The sequence below is a fragment of the Vigna radiata genome, chromosome 7 (genome assembly GCF_000741045.1).
Source record: "Vigna radiata var. radiata cultivar VC1973A chromosome 7, Vradiata_ver6, whole genome shotgun sequence".
In the NCBI taxonomy this organism is placed as follows: Eukaryota; Viridiplantae; Streptophyta; class Magnoliopsida; order Fabales; family Fabaceae; genus Vigna; species Vigna radiata.
In genome coordinates, this window is record NC_028357.1 from 20,091,586 (window position 1) to 20,109,746 (window position 18,161).

At 39.1% G+C, this 18,161-nt stretch overlaps 2 protein-coding genes across 2 annotated transcripts; one reads left to right on the forward strand and one right to left on the reverse strand.

Moving 5' to 3' along the window:
• Positions 1-7,545: 7,545 nt before the first annotated feature.
• LOC106767591 (phospholipase A1-IIgamma) lies at positions 7,546-9,158 on the reverse strand. Its single transcript, XM_014652514.2, has 2 exons — positions 8,556-9,158; positions 7,546-8,422 (listed from the first exon to the last, which is right to left on the reverse strand). The coding sequence occupies exons 1-2, from the start codon at positions 9,135-9,137 to the stop codon at positions 7,805-7,807; spliced, it is 1,200 nt and encodes a 399-aa protein (XP_014508000.1). The 5' UTR covers positions 9,138-9,158; the 3' UTR covers positions 7,546-7,804.
• Positions 9,159-12,603: 3,445 nt separating this feature from the next.
• Positions 12,604-13,470, forward strand: LOC106766165. Its single transcript, XM_014650918.1, has one exon. It carries the CDS (start codon positions 12,604-12,606, stop codon positions 13,468-13,470), a length of 867 nt encoding a protein of 288 aa, XP_014506404.1.
• The last annotated feature ends 4,691 nt before the right edge of the window (positions 13,471-18,161 follow it).

Here is an 18,161-nt window from a genome sequence, read left to right on the forward strand (position 1 = left end):
GTGTGAAGAATTTGCAAAAATAATGCAAGGTGAGTTTGAGATGTCTATGATGGGTGAGTTAAATTTCTTCTTAGGACTATAGATAAAACAAATGAATGGAGGTACTTTCATCTCCCAAACTAAATACTGTAGAGAAATTCTTAAGAAATTTGGTATGGATAGTTGCAAAGAAGCCAGTACACCTATGGGTACTTCATGTTATTTAGATAAGGATGAAACTAGAAAAGGAGTAAATGAAACTATGTTTAAAGGCATGATAGGATCTTTGTTGTACTTAACTGCTAGTAGACCAGATATTATGCAAAGTGTATGTGTATGTGCTAGGTACCAAGCTAATCCTAAAGAATCACATTTGACTACTGTTAAGAGAATCCTTAAATATCTTAAGGGAACCACTTCCTTTGGACTTTGGTATCCCTCTTATGCGTCACCTAGTTTAATAGGTTATTCTGATGCTGATTATGGTGGTTGTAAAATTGATAGAAAAAGTACTAGTGGAACATGTCATTTTTTGGGTTGTTCTTTAGTGTCTTGGCACTCAAAGAAACAAGCGTGTGTAGCCTTGTCTACCACTGAAGTTGAATATATTGCAGCTGCCAATTGTTGTGCCCAAATTTTGTGGATGAAATAGCAACTGGAAGACTTTGATATCTTCCTTGACAATATTCCTTTAAAATGTGATAAAACTAGTGCTATAAATCTGACCAAGAACCCCATAATGCATTCAAGAACTAAGCACATAGAAATTAGGCACCATTTCTTAAGAGGTCATATTCAAAAGGGGGATTGTCAAATTGAATATGTTGATACTTTGCATCAATTAGCTGATATTTTCACCAAGGCACTACCTAAAGATAGATTTTTTGAGCTTAGAAGAGAATTAGGAGTATTAGACATGTCTTAGGATTAAAGCTTATGCAATTTTTTGCATTTTCGTAATCTTAACGCTTCATAATCGATTATCACAAGGCTATAATCGATTATTCAATCACAAAATTGAAATCTGGAAAATTTTGAACAGATAATCGATTATCATCAGGCATAATCGATTATCACGCTGACAGTTTCAAAAATAGAGTCGTTGGAGCATCCCAAAACGACTATAAACGGCTAGTTTTTCCATTTTTCTTATAAATAGCCCCCCCATAATCGATTATTAGACACATCTTTGCCCCCAAATACTGCTGAAATTAAATCTAGAGCTAAAATCCTCTCCATTTCTCTTCACCTTCTCAAAACTTCATTTCCTTGAAAATTCTCCATGGCTGATTCAAGAAGGCATCGTCACAGAGCTACTGGAGCATCCTCTTCCTCTCAACCACGTCTTGCAAACATAGATGGATGGATTTCATATCAAGGGAAACATGCAGACTTTATAAACTCTTGGCAAGAAAGGAAAATCATGGCGGTAAAGTATATCCTTCTTGACTTTTTCCGTTTCTATGGCTTTCAATTTCCAAATATTTTTGTTGAGCAAGGACTAACGCATCTGGTAGAGCAAAAAGGATGCATATATCCTGATCTTATAAGAGTCTTCTACTTCAACTTGGGCTATCGTGATGGGATTATATTCACTAAGGTAAAGGGCGTGCGCATTATTTTAGATGATGACGTATGGACAAATGTTGCTCAACTCCCCATCTGGGATGATGCTGTCAAAGTTCATTTAGGACTTGAAGATTTCAACAGGATGATGACTTTCAATTCCTTCCTGCGTCATCCTGAACGGCAAACCAACAGAAGGCAATTACTTGTTGGTGGTTTCAAAGTTGAAGAAAGGATGATTCACTACTTGATTGTCTGGATTTTATGTCCTAGAGCAACTAACCATGCTCAATGCTCTGAGTAGGATTTACTTCTTTTGTATGGGATTCTAAATCACATACACATCGACCGACCTGCTCTCATTGATGACACGATGGTAAAAGCCAAGAAATCTCATTCATATCAATTTCCCTATGCTCTTCTTATTTCTAGAATTTTAGAATACAAAGGTGTAAATATTGAAGGAGAACTCGTCCAAGCCATTGAAGCTGTGGGATCAAAAATTGGAGATACTACCTTTCGTCAGATGGGATTCATTACCAGAGGAAGAGTTCTTATCCACAAAGATGATGACCATCCTGATGAAGATGAAGATGATGACATGGACACTCATATGGCTGATCCAGTGAGTGTTGTTGCTCCGTCTGATGCTGGACAACCCAATATACCCTCCTCTTCCTCAACTTTTATGGAAGAACACTTTGCAAGGTTATCTAAGCAATTGGAGGATATGAGTCTAGCACAGAAGACACATTTTGATGAAGTTTATGAGTGGCAACAATCTCTTGATGAATACATGGTTGATCAATTCCTTGAGCTTGATGTTCGCCTATCTAACATTAAGAGTCATCTCAATATCCCACCTACTGAAAGATCCCCTAGTCCTGAATTCTAGCGTTTAGGCCAATAAAATGTTTTGTTGTGTTATTTTCTTTGTGTTATTTAGTATTGATCTTTATGAATTTTATGTAATTCCTTTCTGTTCTTAATGCAATGAGCTTTTATGTCAATTTTATGCATATATTATATAATTGAGGGGGAGCTCATATTAAGGGGGAGATTTTTACATTATTCTTTTTTCTTATGATCAAGAAAGGGGGAGAAGAAATATAAGGGGAGAAATATTTTACAATTTAAAAATTGGTATTGGTACAGGTACTGCAAACTTTGTGGTTGTCTATTAGCTTGTATGTGTTGCAGGAAAACCAGAGTTGCTTTTAAAAGTGAATTTTTTATCATCATCAAAAAGGGAGAGATTGTTACCAATAAGGAGTATTGATAAAACCTGAAGAATTGTTTTGATGATGCAGCAAGAAGTATTATTTGAAGAGAACATTAAAATTATTTAAAAAGCAACTTGTAGAATTTGGATGTAGTAGGAAAATCTTTAATCTTGTATTTTTAACTTGAATAATCGATTATGGACAAGCTGTAATCGATTATCACTTGCATTTTGTACTAGAATAATCGATTATCATGAAGCAATAATCGATTATCACAAGTCATACTTGAATAATCGATTATCACTTCATATAATCGATTATCACTTTTTGAAAACCCTGTAACAGACTTGAATAATCGATTATCACTTACAATAATCGATTATTCATGGCAGTTGGGACCTGACCTTTGGCATTCAGTGCTTTTGGCTATATATTTGGTTTCTGTAAAATTCAGAGGCAATGTTTTTGAACTGAGAAGCTTAATAGAACACTGTTTGTCAGAGGAAAGTTCTCAGAAGCTTTGTTCAAAGTTCCCTTGCTTGGTCTCGTGAAAGGAGATGCTCGTGTATCGTGTGTCGATAGTCGGAGCAGACTCTCTTCGAGTTAGCTAGGTACTCTGCCTGGTCTTGTGAAAGGAGAAGCTCGCGAATCGTTGGTCGATTGCCGGAGCGGTTCTCTTCAAGTTGGTAGAGTGGTTTTCTTCTGGTTCGCTCGTCGAAGGAAGGTTTATTTATTTGTTTTTCATTCACTATAATTGTAATTTGAAAAACATATTTGTAGTGGAACTGTTAATCACTGTTTATAGTGATTAACGACTGGACGTAGATTCTTCTGAATCGAACCAGTATAAAAATTACTTGTGTGATTTTTCTATTCCCTGCACTTTTTAATTTTGCCTGCACTCAAACTGTTCGATAAATTTTCTGAAAGAAAATTATTTTGCGAAAAAGGACCAACTTCGTTTTAACAGTGACTGAACACGTTTTGCGCTTACTCTAAGTTTTATTCCGCTGCGTTATACTATTCGAACCATACCCCCTCCGATACCAACACAACCGACGCCCAATTTCATTTTAAATAAACCGCAGACCCTTATAACCACTCAGTTTCTGATCGCGTCTTCATCTCTTCTTCTTTTTCTCTACTTCTCTTCTTTTACTCGCTTGCGCACCTCTACTTTTTATCTCTTGCGGCATTGCATTGTGGTTTCTCATAACGTCATTGTCTTCGTCCTCTCCTTTTTCTCTCTTGCATCCCAGGTACATGGTGTTTTTTTTTTATGCTTACCGTTTAAACTTTCTTTAGTTTTTTATCCATTATCTTGTCGTTCAACTGATTAAATATTTCTTTCTTTGTGTTGTGTTTTAGTGCAGTTTTGATCCTCTCTTTGGGTAACATAGTGCAACATTTTCCCTTTGCCGGTTTCCTCACAAGAAGAGTGGTGATCTTTTGAGTTTTCTAGTTCTTCTGACCCAAAATGGAACTTGGGTCCTTGTCTAGTTCTCGACACTGTAATTTTTTTCTCTTGCGGTTGAATAATGGGAAGTAGCCATGGACCCAGGTTCGGTTTTTGGTTGAAAGCACTAGAAGATTCAAAAGACACAAGCTTTTTTTGTGGGGAAACTAGCGAGAGGAGAGTGTTACACAATGCTACCGAAAGCCTGGATCAAAACTGCACTAAAACACAAAATTGTTGTTAGACGTCTATAACAACGTAGACGTCGGTTAGTGTCATTTTAAACCTCTTTATATATTCATGTTGACGTCGGTTTAATCATAGGTGGACGTCTATATAGAGTAATTAGATGTCGGTGTGAGTATAAGCCGACGTCTATATAGACGTCGGTGGATATCTTTAATCGACGTTTATATGGACGTCGGTTCTGAGGAATTGCGACGTCCCATAGACGTCACCCGTATAGACGTCGGATGTGAAAGTGACGTTAAAAGCCCAAATTAACCGACGTTAAACAGCGTTTTTGCACTAGTGGTTTGGGCCAAATATATCTCGTGCCACCCTGCATTTCATTGCTGCACCCCAGTCTTCGTCGACTTGGACTAGACACACTCCTGGTTTTTTATCCTTGCGCTTCTACTTTTATTGAGCTTTGTTGTTTGAATTTTATTTTATGCTTTTGTTTTCTATCTTAGTTTTTTTACTACAGATGACCCTGTATGATAACCTCATCCTCTTTGTTTTATTTGGCTTTTGTTTACTATGTTCCAACATTCACTACACACGATCACATCCCTACCAACAATATCCAATAAAAATAAAAAAATATAAAAGAAAAAAAATAAGATAAAATTATAAAGTTAAAAAGATCGTTTTAGGATTCCCGACATCATCTTTATTTTCAAATAAATACATAAAAGTTTTGAATGGTTAGTGTTTTATTATATAAATTACAAGATTATAAAAATTAATAGGCTTAGTGTTTTTTTTAGTTATTTAATAACTACAATATAATTTTAATTTGTTTCAATTTAGGTTTTTTTTTTTTGAAACGTAAGTAGTATTTTTACTGTATATTTTATAATTTTAAATACTTATGCAAAATAAGCATGGTAAATAATATCATTGTTTCATTTCAAATGGTCCGTAAATATCACTTTTATTTTATATTAAATCCTTTCGTAATTATTGTTACTAATTTTATAATCTATATGTAAATATTATTTTAATATTATGAAAATCACAAAAATTGAAAGATAAAAAGTATAAGTTATGTACAAAATTAAAATAATAAAATAGTAAATAATAGTATGAGCACTTGTGTGATCGTTTGCATCTTCCTAGTGCTCAATACTATTCTTTTTCTTAAAAAATACCAAAAATTGTTTTAAAGGTTTAAGTACATGTGTGATCGCATGCATCGTCCTTGTGCTAAAACCTTTACTTCTCCTCTTCTAAAAAATAAATAAATAATGTTTTAAAGGTTAAAGCACATGTGTGATCGCACGCATCGTCCTTGTGCCTAAGACCTTTTCTTCTTCTATAAAAAATATCAAAAAATGTTTTAAAGGTTTAAGCGCGTCTGTGATCGCTCGCATCGTCCTCGTGCTAAGACCTTTTCTTCTTTTATAAAAATATGAAAAAAAGGTTTTAAAGGTTCAAGCGTGTGTGTGTGATCGCTCGCATCGTCCTCGTCCTAAGACCTTTTCTTCTTTTATAAAAAAAAATCAAAAAATGTCTTAAAGGTTTAAATGCGTGTGTGATCGCTCGCATCGTACTCGTACTAAGACCTTTTCTTCTTTCACAAAAAAAAATAAAAAAAATGTTTTAAAGGTTTAAGCGCGTGTGTGATCGCTCGCATCGTCCTCATGCTAAAACCTTTTCTTCTTTTATAAAATATATCCAAAAATGTTTTAAAGGTTTAAGCGCGTGTGTGATTGCTCGCATCGTCCTCGTGTTGAGACCTTTTCTTCCTNTTAAGCGCGTGTGTGATTGCTCGCATCGTCCTCGTGTTGAGACCTTTTCTTCCTTTTAAAAAAAATATATCCAAAAATGTTTTAAAGGTTTAAGCACGTGTGTAATCGCTCGCATCGTCCTCGTGCTGAGACCTTTTCTCTTTCTCACATAAAAATACCAAAACACAAAACATCATTTTCCAAACAATAATCAATCTTTCTCCTAGAACTACGTAACCCTGATTTCTTAGTCTGATTGAGAATACGTAGAAGCAAGGTCAACCCTTGTCGGACACAAAAAACACAAAAAAATATTTTGTTTAGAGTTTTATTTTTTAGGAGAAATTAAACATTTTGCAAACCACATCAAATTCGCGCATTTAATTAAAAGTACTGCTTTCGGGCAGGCGTTGTAGGGTGCTAATACCTTCGCTACACGTAACCGACTCCCGAATCTAGAATCCGATTTTCACGAACCATGCCTTATCATCTTATGGTTTTTTTCCGTAGTTTTCCAGAATAAACTATGGTGACGACTCCAATCTCTTTTTTAAAAAATGTTTTCTTTTTTAGATCGTCGTCCCGTTGCGATTCCGGTTGCGACAATATCCATCTGTGAACACATTCTCATCTCTTTCATAATTGCAATATATATTCAAACCCTCATCTATCAAACTCGAACAAGATTTACCAGTTGATATCACGAACACAACAAACATATACAATACAATTAGGGTAGCTCCTCATGCCTTGTCCAGGCCTTCAACCACCACTACCTCTTCCCATTTTGAACTCTGAAACTCCCAATGCCCTGTTCCACGACCATCCTCTACCTCTATCTCTAAATCTCGAGACACAAAGGAAAGTGAGTTCTTTCATTTTCCTCTTTCCTAATTCGACTCAAACTTATGTTTTTTTTTTTAAAAGACAAAGAAAAAAAAAACAAACTTTTGTTCTCCAAGTTCGAAGGTACTAGCATTACGTACTCATACCACTCATACCAGACAAGCTTAGTTTAATGATTATAACGCCGTATAATATCCTTTTAACTTATTCATATTTCGTTTATAGTATTATGTGACCCATTTTTAACTTAAACAAACAATATATACACCACATACTTGCACCCAATACATTTACCACCATACCCTCTATTCGTTAACCACCCGAGATTGAAATAAATCTTAATTCAAAAATATTCTATTAATTAACTTATACCTAGAATAGTTATAATTTTCCGGTCTTACATATGACAATCAAATTCAAATGCATTCAAAATTGGGGGATACAATATACCAACAATACATTTTGAAAAACTTTATTTCACATCAATTCACTGATTAAAAATATAGCCATTTGTCGTGGTAACAGCTGCCAAAGACATTATTAGGAATTTGATTCTACACTGATTTTTGCTGTACTTTCAAAATACTACACTGAACACTGATTGGATGTTCTAAAATATGTTAAAAAAGAATTTTAGTATATCAACATCCGTGTATTTTCTTTGTTCAGAAGTAGAAGACAAAAAAGAAAAAAAACCTCAATACAGAAACTATACTCCATTATTTGCGGACACTACGAGATAAAACAGTACAATCCTGAACAATGGATGCAAAGCCAACTTATAAACTGGAATGTATGGATTGAAAACCATCTTCATTTTCCTCCATAAGCTTCCAAGTACCATCTGATTGTTGAACCATACCCTTGTTCTCGTGCACCCTCCATCCCACAGGAACAAGATATTCATCTTTCAATGCATCTATGCTCTTGTTCAGAAGTGCAATGTCACGATTCACCTCCAAATTGAACCCTCCCTTTTTCCCTTGCGTTCCAGCAACTCCGTGCAAGTAAGCCTCCAAGTTATGAGCACTCACCTCTTCCTTCAAGAACTTGGATTTTCTAGTGTCGATCACTAGTTCCTGTCCCACATCGGAAAAGCCTAGAAAGAGAGTAACGGGGACAATATCAGTTTCATTACGAATACGCAGTGCTCGCAGATCTTTATAGCCATTGAAGGCATCCTCAAAGTTTGAGTCTCCTACACGAGGAGACGCGTATGCAAATGCAGTTACAGGACACGCTTTCTGAGATTGGTCTTTTGGTTTGTTCAACCCTTGGGCAGCTATGTCCACTGCATTTAATGTTGCAAGTGCAGCACCCAAGCTGTGCCCTGTCACACTTATGCTAACTTCTTCATTCTTGTATTCCTCTACAAGTCTTCCAACCTCGTCAAGCACCTGCCATATTTTCCTCATACAAATGATTTACATACTGTCTTAACTAGAAATACTTGAAAGAGAAATTTCTAACATTTTCATAATAAACAATATTTACACTTAAAAATAAGGACCACTCCTAGGTAGATGTTACCTGGTTTCTAGCACTGGTATTGGTGAATTTTGAACCTGGGTTCGTGGAGGTGTAAAGAGAGTAAAATCCATGGTGAACTTCTGCAGAAGCAGCATCACCAAAAATGGCCGGCGCAGGATCCAAATGAAAATGAAAATCCTTAACCCATTCTGCAGCCTGAATGGTTCCTCTCCAAGCAACCACTATGTCCCTCCTCCCAAATGCTTCTTTCCCTTCATCAGTGGCAACAGCAACATACCCTATCCAATTCGATTGCATGCTCCAAGCGTCCTTCGAAAACGACCTCAAGAGAAACGCCTCAGAGTCACTGGCTTTGGAAGTTGCGTACAAAAACTTGGTCACCAAATACTTGAAAGGGTTCCCTTTTTCCAAACCAACTTTGCCAAAGAACTCCTTCCTAGAATATCGACTGTTCCCAGCAAACTTTGATGCCTTTTCTGAGTTGAAACCATCGTACGTAGCTTGAGCAAGTTCTCCGTAGTGTATTATGTAACGCCGAAGATCAATGTCTAGAGGGTCTAGCAGACCTTTCCAATTGCCTCTCCCACTAAGTTCTCTCCATTTTCTTGCAATGCTACCCATTGATCTTCTTCAATTCAAACTTATTAAGATCAGTAGGTTTCTTTTGTATATCTATTGCATGCTCTATATATAATATGTGTATATTTCTCCAAGAACTTACATAGACTTTCGCTCTTGTTAAAAAAAAAAAAAAAAGAACTCGTTCTTTTCTTATTATTTTAATAGAAAATATTATTTTAATAATTTTTTTTAACAATATTTTTACAACAATATAATATATAGATTAAGATTGATCTATTTCAAATATACAGATGAATAAAATATACAAATTAATATATAGTTTATTATTAACAAATTATTATAAAAAGTAGTTAATAATGAAATTTGTTATTATTTGTACTTCATTTTAAAAGTTATAAGATAATATTATTAATGAGTTGTACTATTTTATTTTTATATATCTAATCTTTAATTTATTTACACTCGTGTGTTGTGTATTTATTAAGTTAAAATAAAAAATTTAAACCAGAAATATCATAACTATTTTATTAAAATGAAAAAACAAGTTTTTACGTAAAAAAAAAATCGTAAAACAACAGAGTGTTTGAACTTTTTGTTAAAAATGTTGCATAAGTATATAACTTTTTTTTTATGAAATAATAATTTAAAATTGATTAGTACAGTGTTTAAACGCAATAATTTGTGTTGTTGGTAAGCATAACTCTAATGGAGTTAGTCTGGTGTTTAAATGATGGTCTTGATCTTATTCACAGCGCACTACTTGTGAAGCTGGTAAGGATTCTTCTAATGGACTTAGTCATTTTTCAAATTATGTTTTTGAACCAAAATATCTAATTCATATATAAAAATTTGTGTTAAGTGTTTTCTTAGTACCTCAAAGGTATTTAAAACAGAACTACACTATGGGTATAACTCTTTTAAATAGAGTATCATTTAGAAATAAAAGTGAAACCTGCTTTACTTTTCTTATTGAAAGTTATATTAACATAGTGCTTTTAAAAAGTGCATAACTGTACTTTTATCTATAATACAGTATACGAAAAATCGGCTTAATATATAATATGTAGTTTATTTAGTGTTGAAATTCTAAATGTTTATGTGATAAAGGTTCGAGGATGATCGTCTTAACTCTTAGTCTCAGTCTGTTGTTCGTTCTTCAATTTATCGATCTGAGTCTAGTTAACCACTGGATCACCCGGTCTATAGTGGACCTGCAAAAAAATACTCCAACACTCCAGTATATTCTGTAGTTAATTTACAATAAGATCTCTTTATCTGGACATTGATATTGTATTTATAGGCTTCATGATTATCCAATCCTATCAATCACCCATTCATACAATATATTTTATGCAACATAGACATTAATCTTGTATTTATAGGCTTCATGTTTATCTAACCCTACCAATCGCCCATTAATACAATATATTTTATGCAACATAACATGTCAATCACCAATAAATATCGTATTTTTGTCCTTGATATGACCATTAAATGTATTAATTGGCCATTAATGATATTTACCTTGTCTTGTTTTCGTTTACCTGACAGCCAGTAAGTTGTTTCTGCTTTGGCTCCGGATTCTCGATAACCGACCGGTCATTGGGGTATAATACATTAAGCCCCCAAGACCCGAGCAACTGTCGATAGGTGCAACGGGGTTTGAAGCATTTAAAACAATTGAGCGATGGTGAGGGCGGTTAAGCGGTTAAAGACTAAGGTAAGTAGAATAACCGTTGATGGTGTGTCAAGCAGAATCGTGTTATGTGAATTTGAAAGGTCGAAGTTTTCTCACCATTAGATTTGTCTGCATTGAAGGACCAGGATTTGTTTCCAAAACCGCTTTTTTAGGCTATAAATACAGGGATGGACCACCTGTCATTATCATGCTCCTTTCCTTTTTCTTCCTATCCACCGATCGTCACTGTTTTGTTCAAAGGTGATTATGTCTTCTTCTACGTGGTCTACCAATGAGCTTGCCGACAAGGGTGATGAATCAATGTTTTATACTATTCACTTAGTTTTTCGCTCTTAATTGTGTTAGTGAATTTGTGTTTAATTCTCAATTATTGTCTCATTTTCACTATTTGGGCTTTATTTGACTAATAATTCTTATTTTAATTAATTTGAATTATTTGTGCCTAATTATTCCAATTATTATTTGCAGGACAACTTTGGAATTATTATTGGGACGTAAAAAGAGTTGTCACATTAACATTTCCTTTTAATTTCGTTTTTAGGGTAATTTTGGGCCATTTTTGGCCATCTTTTGTAGAAGCCCATTAGAAGAGCAGAATTGTAATTTGGGGTTTATATATCCCAAAATCAGATTTCACTTCCCCCCTCCTCCCACTTTCACGTTAGTTTTAGGGTTCTAGCTTTTGGGAGCTTTTTCTTCTTCATCCCCCTTAGGGGGGGTTAGGTTTTGTTCCCTTTCACCTTTTTTTGTTTTTTTTTTTATTGAATCTCGCTTTCAATTTAATTTTGTTTTCTATTTGTTCTCTCCATTCTGCGTTTTTGATTTCATTCTCGCTTTAGCATTTAAATTTTGTGCAATTTTTAGCTTCCATTTCCATTACAGCGTTCGAATCAATGTTATACTTCGTTTTCTATTTTGATTTTTGCATTCCAGCTTTAATTTTTGTTGTGCACTTGATTTCCAATACTGTTTTGCGCTTTGGGTTTTCATTCTTTGTTCCTGCATCTACAACTTCATTCAGTTGTGTATGATAGGGTAACCGGACACATGGGGATGATCGGTCACACCGGCAGTGTGATCGGGTTCGCTAAGGTAGTAGGGGAGCGCGTTAGCAATGAAGGATTTGGAAGAGTTGAGAGATTCNGGCATACCGACTGTATGGTCGGGTGGACCGGTTATATGAGCGGGGTACAGGAAAGGGAGTGGATAGAATGGTTAACATAGTGCTGAGATGTGAGAGGGTCGGGCACACCGGTTGAGTGGTCGGGAGAGCCGATGATATGATCGGGTAACATAACAAAAGAGTTGGTATAACGCTGAAGTGTAGACATGAAAGCGCAAGTCAGGGCGAAAGTCCCGCCGAAGTATCAGGGCACGTTACCAGCGGTCGTGTTGTAGGGCGAGTTTCGTGGGATCATGGACCTCTGAATACGGACAGTTGCAGGAGAATCTCATGGAATCATGGGCCACTACTCAAGCGGTTACAGCCCATTACCACACAGGATACAACCCATATCCAAACTTGTCACTTATAAATAGGAGGGTAAGCAGTCAGGTAAAGGGTTGGATTTTTTACTCATTACTTTGATACTATAGCTGTAGCCTTGCTGACTTGATCGTCGGAGTGCTAACGTGCAGGTTGCAGCCGTTTGGGTAAAGAGAGATAAGAATCTTGAAACACTCAATTAGAGAAGTTCAGTTTGTCATCGTAATCCATAGGCGATCGGTGTCTTGGTCCCCATCCAAAACATTTTGGCGCCCACCGTGGGGCCCGAGATTCTTTTTTACGACCTAGAATCGACCACGATGGCAGGAGAAGTGCCTTTGCAACTGTTGCAAGATCTGCAACAGCAGATTCAGGAAATAAGGGCAGAAATTGCAACATTGAGGGCGGCGCAGGTGAACAGGGTAGGAGGTCATTCTGACCAGTCGGTAAATGTGGAAACTGTCTATTCGGATACGGGGGAGCAACAGCCTTCACAAGGCGAGAGAAGACGAGAAAATCGCCATCCTACACCCAATGCGGGTGTAGGAGGAATTAACGGCCAAGGAGTAGGTCGTGGTGAAAGAAGGCCGGGAAGCAGGGCTGGGAGCAGAGGAGGAGGACGCGGGGGTGGTCGAGGTAATGGCAGAGGCGAGATTCCTCGCATGGAAGAGAGACAGCAGAGCCCAAGGCGAGAGCGGGAACAGACTCCAAGGCGAGAGCAGGAACAGACCGATCAGGCTGAGGGATTACATCCCTTCACACCAAGGGTAATGGGAGCAGTCATACCCGAGAATAAGGTGCTGCCTACCATAGAAAGATACGGAGGAGCGTCAGATCCTGTCAAACATTTGCGATCTTTCGTAGATGCAATGGCCGTCTACTCATCAGATGAATTGGTATGGTGTCGAGTGTTCTCTCTTTCTCTCAAAGAGGAAGCGCTAGATTGGTTTCACTCTTTACAACCGGGCACGATCGGTAACTTTGCCGAACTCAGGCAATTGTTTACCCAACAATATGCTGCAAACAAAACGCCCGGGATGACGTATACAGCATTGGTTAGGATGAGACAGGGGCGCGACGAGTCCCTTAAGTCATTTATGGATCGGTTCAGCCATACCGCTCGGCAAATACGAAATGCAGACCAAAGATTAATTGTGAGTGCGTTGACGATCGCCTTAAGGCCATGACCATTTTGTGACTATTTGCACGCTGAAGAGCCACAAAGTATGGATGAGTTGCAGAATAGACTCGCCAGTTTCATTCGAATAGAAGAAGGAAGAGCCCACCACCGAGGAAGAGAGGAGGGCGAGTCGTCAGCTCGTACAATGCGGCGAGGAACCGAACATACAGTTAGTAGAAGAGACAAAGGAGTAGGTTCCAGAAGCAGGGACCAGAATAGGATGCAGAGGTACGTACACCACACCCCACTAAATGCACCTCGAACGAGAGTGTTGGAGGAGGCGTTAAGGGCGGACCTAATAGCAGTGGTGCAAATACCTACACCGGCTGGAGCTGACGAAAGCAAGCATTGCCGGTATCATCAAAATCGTGGACACACCACAGAAGATTGTGTCACGTTAAAAGACAAGTTAGAAGCCCTCGTTCAGGCGGGGCATCTGCAGAGGTTCGTCCAGAGAAGAGGGTCGACAGGTAGAATCAAGCCATCATCAACCCAACGAAACCTGCAAGTGAGAAATCAGCAAAAAACTGATCGGAGCAGAAGCAGGAGTGCCGAACGGGTAGTCAGGGGAGTGATCAACATGATTTCAGGAGGATTCGCAGGGGGCGGTTCAACATCAACAGCCAGAAAGAGGCACCTCAGAAATTTGCACAGTGCCAGCCGAGCGAGCCCGTCCAGGAGGTCTATGCCAATTATCACATTCTCAGATGAAGATTTTCATGCACCTGATTTGGAGCAAGACGACCCGATGGTCATAACGGCCATGATTGCTAGATACCAAGTCAGCAAAGTCCTAGTGGATCAAGGCAGTTCGGCCAATATCCTCTACTGGAACACATTCAAGCAAATGGAGATATCAGAGGATGCTATCATGCCTTTCAATGAGCAAATTGTGGGGTTTGCTGGGGAAAGGGTGGACACAAAAGGATATGTAGACTTGAGGACTAGTTTGGGAGCCGACAGGAAGGCCAAAGAAGTAAAGGTGCGTTTCTTGTTAGTGGAGGCCGATACGTCATATAACGTTCTCCTTGGACGACCGTGCTTGAACATGTTTGGGGCTATTGTCTCAACGCCGCATCTAACTTTGAAATACCCTGCCGATGATGGGCAAGTATGCACTGTTCGGGCCGATCAGAAAATGGCTCGAGAATGTTACGCAGCAGGATTAAAGGTAAAGCCCCGACCGACGGCTTTTCGAGCTACTCAATCAGAAGTTGCCATGATGGAACTGGACCCCCGAACCCATTTGGACGAACGGGTAGAGCCTTTGGGTGATATGCGCCCCTTAGTCATTGGAGAACGAGAAGACCAATGCACAACCATTGGACATAACCTCAGTACCGATCAGGCTACGCTAATTGAAGAACTTCTTATACAGAATAAAGACCTGTTTGCGTGGACAACGGCTGACATGCCGGGAATTCATCCTGACATTATTTCTCATAAACTATCGCTAATAAGAGATGCCCGGCCGGTGTCACAGAGGAAGCGGAGGTTGGGCAACGAAAAGAGGAGGGCAGTGGACGACGAGGTAGCTAAGTTGTTGGAAGCAGGCTTTATAAGGGAAGTAAAATATACCACATGGCTGTCTAATGTGGTTATGGTGAAAAAATCGAACGGAAAATGGAGAATGTGCACAGACTTCACTGATCTCAACAAAGCATGTCCAAAAGACACATACCCCCTCCCGAGCATAGATGGATTGGTGGATGGAGTTTCTGGGTATGAAATTTTGAGTTTTTTGGATGCTTATTCAGGATACAATCAGATCCCAATGTACCGGCCAGATCAAGAAAAAACAGCTTTCATAACAGAGTGGTCAAATTATTGTTATGAGGTGATGCCGTTCGGACTTAAGAATGCAGGGGCAACTTATCAAAGGCTGATGGATAAGGTGTTCCAGAACCAAATAGGAAAATGTATGGAAGTATATGTTGATGACATGGTGGTGAGGAGCCGGTCGGAAGAGGAGCACCTGCGAAAGTTTGGCATGACATTGAATCCTCTTAAGTGCACGTTCGGTGTTGCAGCAGGCAAATTTTTGGGATTCATGTTGACAACGCGAGGCATTGAGGCAAATCCAGATAAATGCCGCACGGTTTTAGAAATGCGAAGTCCCAATAATCTAAAAGAGGTGCAGAGGTTAGTGGGCAGACTGACGTCTTTATCCAGATTCATACCCAAATTGGCCGACCGTATCCAGCCAATTTTAAATGTAATGAAAAAGCAGGCGCCAGGGGAGTGGAACGAGCGGTGTGAGATGGCGTTCAATGAAGTAAAACAAATACTTACTAATCCGCCGGTCATGAGACGTCCTGATTACAGTCACGATTTGCATTTATTTTTGGCAGTTGGAGAAGAGGCTGTCAGTGCAGCGTTGGTCCAGGAAACCCCAGAGTTCCTGGCATTAGTCATTGCCACCAGAACCGGAGACACGATATCAGCAGCTAGAAAAGGTAGTTCTGGCATTAGTCATTGCCACCAGAAGGCTCCGCCCATACCTACAAGGAAACCAGGTAGTGGTTCGAACCGATCATCCCATTTCGAAGATTCTGCGTAAACCGGACCTTGCGGGAAGGATGATCGGTTGGTCCATTGAGCTCTCTGAGTTTGGACTGAGATACGAGCCAAGAGGATCGGTGAAGGGACAACATTTGGCAGATTTTGCGGCCGAATTGCCCGGGAGTGATACTGATCGACAGTCATGGATACTATATGTGGACGGATCCTCTGGTTATCGAGGAGGAGGAGCTGGGATAGTTTTGGAGGGACCGAACGGGGTAGCCATCGAGCAGGCTTTAATCTTTCGGTTTAAAGTTAGCAATAACCAGGCAGAGTATGAAGCCTTGATTGCGGGATTGGAATTAGCACGAGACCTAGGTGTTAAAGTGCTTCAATGTAAGACTGATTCTCAGTTAGTAGAGGGGCACATGAACGGCACATTTCAAATCAAGGACAATCAGTTGCTTAGGTATTTCCACAAAGTCAAACAACTTGTGTCTTATTTTGAATCCCTGGAAGTACAGCATATACTAAGAAACGAGAATCACCGAGCGGACAGACTATCCAAGCTGACGACAGGCAAAGAGAAGGGTCAGTTGTCATCCCTAGTCAGACAGATAATTTTCAAACCTACAGTTGACTGTCTCCATATATCCAGTACAGCCGATCGGGACGATTGGCGACGAGAGATTACCCTATTAATCAAACGCCAGGAAGATGGGATAGTCCTTCGGGCAGAAGAAGCAAAGCAAATTGCAAGATATGTCATCATCGGCGAAGAGCTATATCGAAGGGGATATGTCACCCCAATGTTAAAGTGCTTATCCAAGGAAGAATCCGATTATGTTATGCGCGAGTTGCATGAGGGGATTTGTGGCAGACATGGTGGTGGACGATCACTGCGGGCCCGAGCTTTGAGGGCAGGATTCTACTGGCCAACTATGGAAAAGGATTGTCAAGTCTTTGTCGCTAAGTGTTTGGCCTGTCAGAAGTACGGGAATATAATTCATACACCGGCAGTTACCCTGACAGGTATAATATCTCCATGGCCGTTCGCTCAATGGGGAATGGACATAATAGGACCATTCCCGACCGGACGTTCCCAACTAAAATTCCTCCTGGTTGCAGTTGATTATTTTACAAAATGGGTGGAAGCCGAACCTCTAGCTAATATATCAGCATTGCAGGTACAAAAGTTCGTTTGGAAACTAATTTGTAGGTTCGGTTTACCTAAGTATATCATCACTGATAACGGTTGGCAGTTCATCGACAAAAAAATGGTGGCTTTTTATAAGGAATTGGGAATTACCCCTCTTACCAGCTCGGTAGAGCATCCCCAAACGAACGGCCAAGCTGAAGCCATGAATAAGGTTATCGTTCAAGAATTGAAGAAAAAGCTAGGAGAAGCCAAGGGAGCATGGGTGGACGAGTTGCAACAGGTACTTTGGGGATATCGATGCTCACCGCATAGTGCCACTGGAGAGTCGCCATTTAACCTTACTTATGTGTCAGATGCAATGTTACCGGTCGAGGTTGGAGAGAATGCATTACGAAGAAATATTGATAACTTGGAACAAAATGAGGAACACCTCAGGAGCAATCTCGATGTTCTCCCCGAGCGGCGACATATGGCGGCCGTTCAACTCGAGGCTCACAAAAGACTCATTGCCTGGCGTTACAACACTAAGGTTAAGCCTAGGCAATTTATAGAGGGAGATTTGGTATGGAGACGAACGGGAGAGGCCAGGAAAGACCCTACACATGGGAAACTATCTGCCAATTGGGAAGGCCCTTTCAAAATAAAGGAAAGTCTGCACAACGGAGCCTACCGGTTGGAAACCTTAAGTGCCAAACCTATTCCCAATACTTGGAACATTTCCCACTTAAAATTTTATTTTAGTTAATTTTCATGTAACTATCCCATGAGGGACACTCTTCTCTTGAATAAAGGCAATCTTTCCACTATTTTATAATTTTGAAATTCTGATCGGTTGATCTGAAGGGGGGAACGGTTGAAGTTAGATAATTAACTTCATTGCTTGTAAGTCAGATAATTGACTTCCTGATCGGGTGCTCCGAAGGGAAGAACGGTTGAAATTAGACAATTAACTTCATTGCTTGTAAGTCAGATAATTGACTTCCTGATCGGGTGCTCCGAAGGGAAGAACGGTTGAAATTAGACAATTAACTTCATTG